This window comes from Choloepus didactylus, chromosome 16, assembly GCF_015220235.1.
Source record: "Choloepus didactylus isolate mChoDid1 chromosome 16, mChoDid1.pri, whole genome shotgun sequence".
NCBI lineage: Eukaryota > Metazoa > Chordata > Mammalia > Pilosa > Megalonychidae > Choloepus > Choloepus didactylus.
This window is the reverse complement of record NC_051322.1, coordinates 21,891,657-21,904,143: the sequence shown is the minus strand read 5'-3', so window position 1 is coordinate 21,904,143 and position 12,487 is coordinate 21,891,657. Positions and strand designations below refer to the sequence as shown.

The following is a 12,487-nucleotide window of genomic DNA, read 5'->3' as shown; positions in this document are numbered from 1 at the left end:
TTGTTACTGCAAAGGAGAGGCTAAGCCCACTTATAATTGTGCCTAAGACTCTCCCCCAGAGAACCTCTTTCTTGCTCAGATGTGGCCTGTCTGTCTCTTAAGCCCACATGGCAGGTGAACTCACTACCACCCACCCCCCACCCGCTACATGGGACATTACTCTCAGGGGTGTAGATCTCCCTGGCAACATGGGACCTGACTCTCAGGAATGAGCCTGGACCCAGCATTGCAGGACTGAGAAAATTTTCTTTACCAATTCTTTACCAAAAGGGGGAAGCGAAATGAAACAAAATAGTTTCAGTGGCTGAGAGATTTCAAAAGGAGTCGAGAGGTCACTCTGGAGGGTATTCTTATGTGCTGTATAGATATCCCTTTTTAGTTTTTAATGTATTAGAATAGCTAGAAGGAAATACCTGAAACTGTTGAACTGCAACCCAGTAGCCTTGATTCTTGAAGACAGTTGTATAACTATGTAGCTTACATGGTGCAGCTGAGTGATTGTGAAAACTTTGTGGCTGGCACTCCCTTTATCCAGTGTATGGACAGATGAGTGGAAAAATGGAGACAAAAATTTACTGAAAAATAGGATGGGATGGGGGTGGGGTGGGATGTTTTGGGTGTTCTCCTTTACTTGTGTGTTATTTATTTATTTATTTATTATATATTTTTTGGAGTAATGAAAATGTTCAAAAATTGATTTTGGTGATGAATGCACAACTATATGATGGCACCATGAACAAATGATTGTATACTGTGGATGATTGTAGAGTATGTGAACGTATCTCGATAAACTGAATAAAAAATAATAAAGCATCGATGACGCCAAGGTTGTATGTGAATCTCCAGCATTCACAACAGAACCCAAATGCAAGGTGTGGAGGGTTTAGCACAAACCTAACCACCCCCAGGGCCAAAAGCACAATGGGAAGCCATGTCCTAATAGCAGAAAGTTGGTAGCAAGATCTTTTATGTGATGGGAATCAAAATATTTGCTTGTAAAAATAAAGACCGTAAAATGGTTGAGACAGTGATCATTAGACTCGTACCTAACTAACTATGCTTGGAATTTAATCTGGTACTATATAGCTACTTAATCATTCAATTACTGAGGGTCTATTATGTAGCAGGCACTATTCTAGGGACTTGAGATATATCAGTGAACAAACACAATGACCAAACCTGCAGTCATGGAACTTGCTTTCTGTGCTTAGTACTGATTCCTGAGCAGGAAGATTCTTGACCATCAGAACCCAGGAATACATTTCCATACTGTACACTTAAGATCCCAAACAGAAATGTAAATCTCTCTGGGGTGAAACTGGGCAGCTGTACAGAAGGAAGGGCATAGCACTTCTGATTTAAGAGTGAGGATGATCTTATCCCAGTGTGGCTACAGGGAAACTTAAGATAAGCAGATGGTCAGGCCTCACCTCTGAGTTGGATCAGGGGAGCAAGATCAAAACCAAGGTGAAGGCTTGGCAGTGTGATCCTTGAAGATGATTCAAGTTAGCCTGGGGTACCTTCTCCACTTTCCACTCCCAATCTGGAATTAACTTTGGAATTTTCCATAAATGCAGAGAAATTGGAAGCTTTCCAGTCTCTAGCCTAAGTAAGTACTATTTGAAGACAAATCACAAGGTGGCCTTGTGTTGTAAAAGAGAACCAGGAAGACAGGAAATAAATACACTTGGAGATGTATATTTAGATGGGAGATATTCTACAGTATAGCCTTGTTATAACCTGGAATTAGAGATATAGAAGAGTTCTCAGAATGCTAAAAGCCATATGCAGATGAGGATAAAATACTAAAAGATAAGCTGCTGGTCAACTGTTTCTACAGAAAGACACCTGAAGGTAAGTGAAACAGGCGAGACTCAAGAGAGGGCAAATTTATTAATATTGCTCTAAACCCAGAATTTTCAACCATTTCAAGTTTTTACATTCCCACAAGCCCCAAATATATGAGAATAAATATTAAAAATGCCTTTTGACTTCGTTATGGAAAGAGTAATCAATCTTTTTTTTAACACTATTATAAAAAAAATCCATTTGGTTCCCAATGACCCCCAATGCTTCTGTGTCACATTCACAATGATATTTGGCCATCTGCTGTAAATTTGGCCCTGTTTTGTATGTATGTAAGAAATATACACATCCTACAGTTGAATAGCAATTTTTGCATGGGTAAAAGAATCTGTACTCTCAAATATGCCAGTCTTGGTGGCATAATTTCCCTGCATTAGTCAAAGAAAAAGAAATGCCACAGATATAAAGACCTTATTTCTAACTTCATGCTGCACACTGCTCTTGAATATACAGCTTTCTTTAAAGTTTCTGATTGTTCCTCGAATAGGAGGTCAACTCTGCTACTGAGCACAGCTATGTGAGAAATGGTCCTACTATGTGCAGAATGCAGGTGCTTCAGCTTGCATTCTAAAGAGGAGACTTCATGGTTCTGAAACAATTGCCTTAGTCATACCACAAAGCACAAGTCGGACCTTGGGTTGATTGCTAGTAGGGTGTGTGTGTATGAGTCTGTATGCAAGAGTCCCATAAGACAGATGACCTGGCTCCCAGAGATGGCCCATTCTATCTAGTGGCACTGCCAGTGAACAAGCAAGCTTGCTCATCATCGGAGCTCTGGATGCCAAAATTCAGCTGAAAGCACAACCTGAGGATGATAAAGAGGGCTCTTTCCTCCAGCTCCTCTAATTTTTTAGCAGTGGGGGGAGCTAGAAATTGCCTCCCATAGTGGTGGGTCTAAAACTCAATTGTCAATAGCCCCTTCCCCTTTATTTACTTCTTTTTGGTCATTTTGCTCCTAACCTTTAATTATAAAAGTAATTTTCCCATTGAACCATACTCAAAGTGCACAAGCAACTGTAAAAAGTCACTTAGTTGAGCAAGGAAAATAATTTTTTGAATAGAAAAGGAAATGCTATGTTTATTGACATGAAAAATTACCATTGTAAATTAACTTAGTATTAGTAATTGGCCAAACCACCTCCATAAACCTATTTTGAGCCTGAATCTGTTATTGATGTGTGAGCTGCTAAATGGCATGTGTTAAAGAACTGAATAGGATAAAGCTGGCTAGTCTGCAAAAAGGAAAGTGTAAATGTGGCTTTTATGTGGGAAATTTGACAAAAGGACCAGAACAATTTGCTCAATAAAAAGCTACTGCAGATCTACAGTTCTTTAGATTGGCTATTTTATGACCAGGTCTTTAGAAATCAATGTACGGAATGTTTTATCTCTTTACTGGCAGAGTTCAATAACTGAATGCATTTGAGAATATTTTCTTTTCTTTGGAGTATGCCTAGTCTTCTATAAAAACAATACTAGGTTCCTATTACAAAAGTAGACAAATAATAGAGCATAAGATACAGTAAAAATAACTGGTAATTTTTAAGGTATATATTTACAGAAATCAAATCTTGGTCATAGAAACTATCAATCAAAGCCCATCTGAAACCCTTTAAAATTAAAAACATAATAAAATCAGGTACAAGTATTACATCCTTTGTGCATGCCCATATTTAATTCTATCTCTTAGAATACATCCCAGATCAGTAAGAGGGGAAAGCAAAGCTATTTGCTGGCAGTATTTTCTTAACCTATTTTATACTTTGCAATCTAAGAGAAACAAACATCCAATTCAAAATATTCCATCAACATAGCAAAATCAATTTTATCTACTTTCGTCAGCCTCACAAAGTAAATTTGACAAGTCTTTCAACATGCTAAAATCTTTCATTTTGTGCTATCACACAGAAGTCACCAGAAGAATGCATTTATTTATTCATTTATTTATTTATTTATTTGCTTTTAAAGGCTACACCCAAAACATTTGCTCGAGAAACTTTCTGAATAGTAACATTGCCTGGTAAAACACATGCAGTAGACAAAATATCAGATTTCTTTTTCCAGCTGTCCAAAAGCCCATTAGAGCCTCTTACTTCTATCAGTCTTTTGCTATAATTAGGATGGCTTAGGGTTTATCTGGGACTTTTTTCAAAACCAGATTTCCTTCCTCGCAGCAGCAGCTGTCATCTACAAGTGCCCTAATGGTATTGGGAGACTTGTTTCTGATTTATATCATGGTGAATGTGGAGTGAAGGGAAAGACACACACACAAATACATTTTACGTTGTTATTTTTAAAAAGGGGAGTCTTACCTGAGGATGATCACTCTGCTCTGGAGCCTGGCCTGTTTCAAATAGGTTGTTATCCTGCATCCCTTCTGCCTCCAAGTTTGCATCTCCTTCTTCTTTGGGGAGTGAGTCTGTTGGTGTTTGAAGGGTTTTTGCTTCCTGCTCTGCTTGGGTTGAAAAGGCACACTCTTCTGCATGGAACCGCAAACTGAGGTCAGCAGCTTCTGCTCTGACATGAGAACTCGCTCTTTTCTCACTCCAAGTCAGTGGGTGTGTGACAGGTTCTTTGGGATACAGGAGATCAAAGGTGCCTTCTGCTGCACTTTCTTTCAGGTTGGTGTTCAGCTTCTTGGGTTTCCTGTTGATTCCTTGTTGCCTCACCCTGACAGACTTCTGTGAGCCCCTCTTGCTCAGTAAGTCCATTTCCCCTACTCTTTTCTTGGTTGTGGTCTCCAAACCCTGGTTCATCCCTGACTTTTCTAACTCACCAGACAAGGGCTTCATCTCTGTCGGTGCTTTATCCATGTTTAGCTGATTGTCACTGGTGAATTCCTTTCCTGCACGTTGGCTGTCTCTGGTTTCTCCTTGAATTCCTGGACAATCATTTTCAGCAGCCTCAGAAGCAGTGGGTGGTTTCGATCTCCTTGGATCTGTCACTGTAGATGGTCCATCCTGCTGAGGGCCCAAAGTAAGGGTCATCCCTGTTTGCAGGGATGAGGGACTGTGCAGGGAGGCCCCACTGCTCCTTACCCCCACTTTGTGGGGTTGTGAGTGATAACCACAGAAGCCGGTGGTGGCATCCATAGGCCCAGTGTTATCTGACACCTGGGGCCGACAACCCATTTCACTGAGGAAGTGCTCACGCCCACCCAGGCAACACTCACTGAATTCTGTCCCTTCGTCATCGCTTTCTAATAAAAAAACACAGACAGTCTCCTGCAGTTTCCTTTGCCAGACTGCATTAGAGTAATCCGTCATAACATCGGAACATTCCAGATACTCCAGGTCATCATCTGAAAACTCCTCGGTGTAGCTTAGGGTTATCTCTGGGCAAAGTTCATAGTCACTGACAGAGTTGTCACTGGAAACCTGTGAGTAGAGGTGCTTGGCACCTGGGTAAGCGGGGGCAGCTGCCTCAGACAGCGGTAGGCTGAAGCTGATGTATTTCTGTACATCGGGATTTTGATGACTGGCGTTTAAGACACCATCATTAGGGCCGTCATTGTTCAGGGCATCGTTGGTCAATTCTGATACTTTGGAATGCATTGTTCCATGGCAATATACATCTTGTTTTTCAGTAGTATTACTGGAATTAGGAAAAGGCAACAATCCTGCAATGTCCTCTGTGTCATTTAGATCATAAACCTCTTCAGTTTGCCTTGTCCCTTGAACATCTAAAGGCTTTTCAGAACTGGCTGCATCAGTGATGTTGTTGGCCAATAGCTGTTGGAGTGAGAGTAAGCAGTTGAATTTGGGGACAGAGGAATCACTGGACGTGGGAGTACCTGGGGAGATACTTTCTTCTTCCTTAAAGAGATGTTCTTTCTCATCAATTGGATTTGCACTTTCCTCCTCAGATGTCTCCATGGCATGTCTGCAACCTGTATCCACGTCACCTTTTGAATTAGGACAGAGTTGCGGGTTCTCTGACAAGCACTCGACTTCAATATGAGCTGAACAGCAGATCATGCCAAAACAGTTCTTAGCAGAGATCTGATAAACAGCAGCATCATTTTTGGAACAGCTAGGATGAAGAGAATACACAGGTAAGTTTACCACATTTGGTAGTTCATGCCAACATTTTTCACATCATAGTATACAGAGAAAATAATCATATTTTTTATCACACACTCAAGGAGATTTTCCATCTTCATGGCTTGTGGTCAGAGGCCTCTGGCACTGGTGATTTGGCTGCCCCTAGTGCAGAAAATTCTGGAAACTCAGCATTTTCCCTAAAAGGCTTTCCACAATCTTATCCCAAATTGAAAATGCTGAGAATTACTTGGATGGAAGAGCAGAAAGTTTTATATTCTGGTTCTTCTCTCCTTTGATTTTAAGTTGTTTTTGATGCTATGGGAATTTGAAGGAGCATTATCTTCTGGAGTGAGACAATGCACACAAATAACTGAAGTAGTCTACCTCATGCGGTGGGATGAGTATAAGCAACACCGCTTTTTAAGACCAGGCTAAGTAGGCACAGTTCTTACCACAAGGAGTAAAGATGACGCTTGCTAAAGTTATGTGTATGAAGAATGCCGCTGTCTCCTCTTTAATTTAATCTGACTATCAGTCCTGAGCCACAGCCTGTGAGCCCAGCTGGCTGGGACCCCATGGTCACATGCCATCCTGACTAAACGTCGGTTAAGCCAGGTGTTCGGCTTCTGCCCAGAGGGGGAGGCAGCAGAATCCAGGACCAGGCCAAGCCCAGCTCTCCCGGCCCCAGGAGGGACGGCACCTGCTGTGGCTCCTCCTCTTCCTTGTTGGCGCCTCAAGGAATCTGTAGCCTCTTGTGCTCTTCTGACTCCTTTTCCACTAGAGCACTTCCCACTGGGCTCGGCAGTCCCAACAAAAACCTGTTGCACTTGCTTTATAATGAGCACTTACTTATCTCATGACCTCACTGAATTGTAATTTTGCTAATCTCCATCATGTATTATCCAGCTCAGAAGTTAACAACCATTTTCAGAAATCAGAAGCTGTGGGTCTGGCTTATTCTTGGAGGCAATGCTTAGATCTTTTTTGACTGATTTCTTTGTAAAACACACATGAATATCTAACCCAGGAGGGGACAGTGTTAGATACACAAGGCTCTGCAACTCAGTTATTTTTATCCTTTCCCTTTCTCGCTGGAGGGACACTTTTGTCTCTTCAATTCCATAAGTGCTCATAAGCCTTCAACCCTTGGGTTTCTGCTTACATAGACCTCATTTTCAACAAGTAATTTTTAATTTCAATTTCATTGATATCTTATTTCATTGGCTCCCAAATAGAATCCACTCAGGGGTGGCTGAGGTTAGCTAAGCCTGACCCACAGCTGGTATCTGGCTTTGCCTTGGCCAATAGCATGAGAAGACTGGAGTTTAGGGCAACTTTCAGAGGGAAACAGTACCTGGCCCAGGCTATTTCACAAGGTTATTCTGAGATTGAAATGAGAAAATCAACATAAAGGGGCTTTGCAAAGAGGAAACTTTATGCCATAATGCATTCTACCAGATCATGGAAGTATAAAAACCAGGTTTCCTCTGGCCCAGTGGTTCTCAAGAAGTGTGTGAAAGAATCACCTGGGAACCCTATTTAAAATTCCAGAATCAGAATCCCTTGGGAAAGGGCCTGAAAATCTGCTTTAAGAGATCCCAAAGAGACTCATACAAATTGTCCTTGGCCTATCCTTGTAGCTATGCTCTTATTTAGGCTTATTCTCCTCAGTTAAACTGAGTCTTTTCAGCTGGAGGAGGAAGAGAAAAGTGACTTTTGTTTGAGCTTTCTATCATCCAACCCATTCCCTTAATGCCCCTTTTTGAATAATTCTTGGAGATTTAGCCTCAGTTAACAGCTTATAGGGAACATAAAACAGCACTATAGGCCACTGGAAAATCCCAAATAATTTTGATTCCTGACCTATCCAGGCTGCAAGCCTTCTGCAGAGAACCCACCAGTCCTGATGCTACCATGACTTATGTGGAGAGAATAGAGAGGAAGAGAAGCACAATCGACCAGGTAGGAAAGCATTAAAAGAAGGAATGTGATAATTCTCAATAATCAAGGGGGGGGGGGGACGACAGAATTTAAGAAAAATACAGAGAAAATAATTGAGTTAAGTATATTTCATTTGTTAATGACCAAAAAGACAGTTGGAAGCTTGTCATGACTCAGTGGTGTATGATTTTATGTGTTTTAGTTAACATAAGATTTACAATTCATCCTAAGTACTCCAAAGAGGAAAAGGAACTGTAATAAGGATAATTAACTTCCCAGTGGCTAATGAACATCTTTGAGAGAGTCATGATTTGTGGTTGAAACATCCTTGGCAATGATCTCCAAGCATTCTAAAGAAGAAGGACAGGGAATTGGGCAAGGGACCCAGCATTTGTTGGATGCAAATGTTGGATGCCTCTTATGTCAAACAAAGTGTTAGGTACTCCCCAGGTGTAAAACTAAGGCTCAGAAGATGTTAAGTCATTTTCCCAAATGACAAACTAGTTAGCGGTAGACCTGGGACTAGAAAGCAGAGCTTTCTGCCTCTGAATCCTGGCTCTATGTATGCTGTTAAAAAAGTTACATTCAGAGAAAGGAACTGACAGAGTGTAGAGAGATCACTCTGCAAATAATGTGTTTCTGTCTTTTGTCTTCATCTTGATCAGTCAGCTGACAAATTTGAATAGCGTATGTACTGGTGCTCGCTGTTTTTTATGTTAAAGGCTAAGAAGGAGCCCAAGGAGATGCACCAGACATCGTGCCCAGCCCTAAAATGACTAAAAATCTACTAAAGTAAATAATATGAATTTCTCAGAGAAACTTCTAGGTCACTTCTGTGCTAAGTTGTAAGGTACAAACTGAAAGGACAAGGAGAGTTCAGAGAAGGGACACAATGATAGCCATTAATTTGGAGCTGGGGCTTAGAACAAGTGCAAGTTCCTGGCCAAGAGAACTGTGTGCCCCACAGTGATTTGCAGGACTGTAAAACCGTCCAGGAAAAAACTCCGTAGATGGTTGAGTTCCCTCCTTGCATATCTTTCCTTTTGGTGGAAGGAAACAGTAGCATTCTCCCATGCTGCTGTGAAAATATTGCTCAAATTCTCTAGGTTATTTCTAAATTAACTATTTCCTTATTAAATAAAAAGAATTTATGGTACCTTGAGTGGATAGGGCTTCTTCCAAGTTTGACTCCCCAGGATTAGTCTAAACCAGAGATTCTTAAACATTTTGGTCTCAGGACTCCTTTCTACTATTAAAAATAATTGAAGACTCCAGAGAACTTTTGTTTATGTGTGTTTTATAGCATATCTATCAATACTTAATTTATTAAAAATTAAAACTGAGAAAAATTTAAAACATTAATTCATTTTAAAATAAAATTAGCACAAATAACATTTTTATGAAAAATGATATTTTTGTAAAACAGTAAAATTTCACGAGAAGAGTAGCGTTTTACATTTTTCATATCTCTTTAATATTTGGCTTAATAGACAGCAGGACAATGAACTTTTTTCTATTTAGTACAGATACATTAGTCTATATTATGTTTTAAATGCGTCTTTTACCTATGCATGATTTTGTAATGTTATGCATTGGCCATCTGCAAAACCTTGGTTTATGAGATCGTACAAATATTGACACTTTTCATTATACAATATATATATTTAAAAACACTTTTGTTAATATTCTCTCTGATCTTCTCAGAACAATTTTGAAATATTGGGAAAATGTCAAGATTCTGGTGAAGAATAAAAGTTTTCCAAAATTCTATGTAGGGAAATAATATGAATATGAATTTATCAGAGAACAGTGTAAGTCAATGCTGTGCTAAATTTTATGGTAGAAATTAGAATGGAGAGGACATCAGCAAAAGCAGCAGAGTAAACACTTCTAAAAATTCTCTCCTACATAAAAACAATTGAGAACACAGACAAAATTTGTCAGAATCAACTTTTTCAGAACTATGAAAATTAACCAAAGGCTTACAGAAATCCAGGGAGCATTTATTTAAGAAAAGTCTTGGTAAGAAGAGTGAGTTTTGTGGCATTTTAACTTGCTTTAGCCCCATCTCCCCCTCTCCAGCTTCACAGTAGCCTTAAAAATCAACAGCGTGCAATCACAGTGAAAACCAGCAGCCTGGAAGCAATGGTAAGGAACAGAACAGGTTAGAGCTCCTTCAAAGCCGATCCTAGAATTGCAATTGTGTGACACATCTGATTGCCTAGAAGACCCACTCATGGGCCTGTCTTTATTTGTTCTGACACCCAGTGTAAATAGTCTTTTCCCTGGGGGTGTTTGTTGAAAACCATCACAAGCAGTTGTTTAACAGCTTGGCTGCCTGAGGCAATAAATAACAGCTGGGACAAACATAGGCTGATGAAAAAGCTTAAAAGGGAACTCTGGGGAATGAGATGTCCATAGGCTCCAGCATATTGCCAAGAGTCAAGAAGGCCATGGACATGCGTAAGGTTGTGAGTATGACCAGAGCTGTGTGCGTGCTCAGAAGAGACCTTAGAAGACTTTAAGCTCTTATCTCCAACTGAACTTTTGGTTGTGCACTAGCAGAAGTGAAGGCTAAGGTAGTGCTGTCAACTGCCTGGCTGCGGGTTTGAAGGAAAGCCCCAACATGTGCATAGAGCCCCTCAACAAAAACTGGGAGATGTATCAGTTTCAGACACCTCAAGAAATTTCTGTCTAATAGTTAGCTACCTGGGCAGATATTTTAGTGGCCACACATTACAAAGAATACAGACATTAAAGAATTAGTTCAGAAAAGTCACTAAAAAAAAAAAAAAAAAAAAACTAAAAAACAACAAACGGCAATAACAACAACAAACCCTGGGGAGGGAGAGAACCTGATTTTCAGAGTTGCCACATCATATTATTAAAATGTCCAGTTTTCAAAAAAACAAAAAAAATTACAAGACCTGCAAAGAAACAAGAATGTATGGCCCCGTACTTTAGGGAAAGAAAGTGGTTGATAGAAAGGCTTACTAGACAAAGACTTTAAATTAGCTGTTATAAATATGTCCAAAACTAAAGGAATCTATATTTAAAGTACTAGAGGAAAATATGAAAGCAATGTTTCACCAAAGAAAGCGTATCAAGAAAGAGACAGAAATTATTGAAGAAAAAAAAAAGAACCAAATAAAAATTCTGAAATTGAAAATTACAATAGCAAATAGAGAATTCACTAGAGAAACTCAACAGGGATTTGAGCGCACAGAGTAAAGAATCAGTGAATATGAAAAAAGGTCATTTGAGATTATCCAGTCTGAAAAACAGAAAACAAAAAGAATGAAGAAAAATGAAGAGTCCAGACTCCCTTGGGATACCATGGAACATACCAACATATGCATAATGAAAGTTCCGGAAAGAGAAGAGACAGAGAAAGGGACAGAAAGAATATCTGAAGAAACTGGAAGGGCAAGAAAAGTTCCGGGAAGGGACTGCAAAGAGCTAACAAAAAAAAAAAAGATAGCTTGGATTTTATCATTGGCAACCAATACTTTTAGTTTCCTTCTAAGTGACAGGCTTACTTTTTCATTTTTGTGAAAATGTCTGCCAAATATCCGAGGCTGAATGACCATCATTTGTCCATGGTTCTTTCAAGTAAAAATAGTGTTCCATGAAAAAAGTATCTACTTCAGCAAACATATAAATATGTTTTGTCAAGATGACCATCATCTCAAGGAAATCCAGCAGAAATAGTTTATGCACATTTCCCAATTCACCATGCAGGTTATGAAAAAATGCTTGTACTGAGGTGCCAAGATTTAATAAAATTTATAATTTTTACTGATGCATCAAGGACATTATTAAGTAAAACTTTGTTTGTTTTTAACTGTGATTGCATGACAGTGAAAAATTCTATGACAACTAGTATTGTTGGAGACCATGCCTTGATCCATGCTAAAGCACCAACAGTTTTACCCTCCCTTGCTTTCTACTATCAGTGCATGTGTCAACACAGGGAAAACAGGAAATGATGATTGAGTATTTTTATGATAATAGTTCTTATCTACGGAGCACTACCAGGGTTTTAGGAACCTCCTAGGGCCATGGACCACACATTGAGAACCACTGATTTAAGCTATTCAGCAAGGGAAGCTTCAGAATACCTTTGGCATCCTTTCACAGCATAACATCTGGCAAAAAAATGTTGTTGGACTCTAGAGGATGGGAATTAGCATGGGAGTCTGATAGTTTTGCTAACTGTGCTCATTTTACATGCACTCTTAGGCAGAGGACTTAATCTCTTTAAGCTTCAATTTTCTAATTTATAAAAAATGTCTAGGCCCCACTCCCTGAGCTTCTGATTTGATGCTCAATACAGGGTTCTATGCAATTTAATTTTGGGTGGGGAGAAACTGGTTCCAGCTAATTTAGTGTGGTTTTGTGCTTTAGGAAAAAGGGTTGAAAATGTGAGTGAGTACTAAGAGCACAGAATCATGGGGTCCAAGCATAGGACACCAGTGTGGCCTGGGCAGAGCAGGGCAAGTAAGCACAGGGCTAGTAATCCTGTCAAATAAGAAAATGAAGACAAGGGATTAGGAGATAGGATATACCAAGTACAAAGAGAAGATTGGAATAGCTTTCTCTTTCTAGCTACCAGCACAATATACCTATAAAAACTG

General features: G+C 39.6%; 1 protein-coding gene across 3 annotated transcripts in view; it reads right to left on the bottom strand.

Annotated features, from left to right (window-relative positions):
• ALPK2 (alpha kinase 2) overlaps nucleotides 1-12,487 on the bottom strand; it is a 211,522-nt gene that overhangs the window by 105,172 nt on the left and 93,863 nt on the right. For all 3 annotated transcript variants that reach the window (XM_037805891.1, XM_037805890.1, XM_037805892.1), the window contains one exon: nucleotides 4,179-5,898. In XM_037805891.1, the coding sequence (XP_037661819.1) occupies nucleotides 4,179-5,898 (1,720 nt within the window). The remainder of the gene's footprint in view (nucleotides 1-4,178; nucleotides 5,899-12,487) is intronic.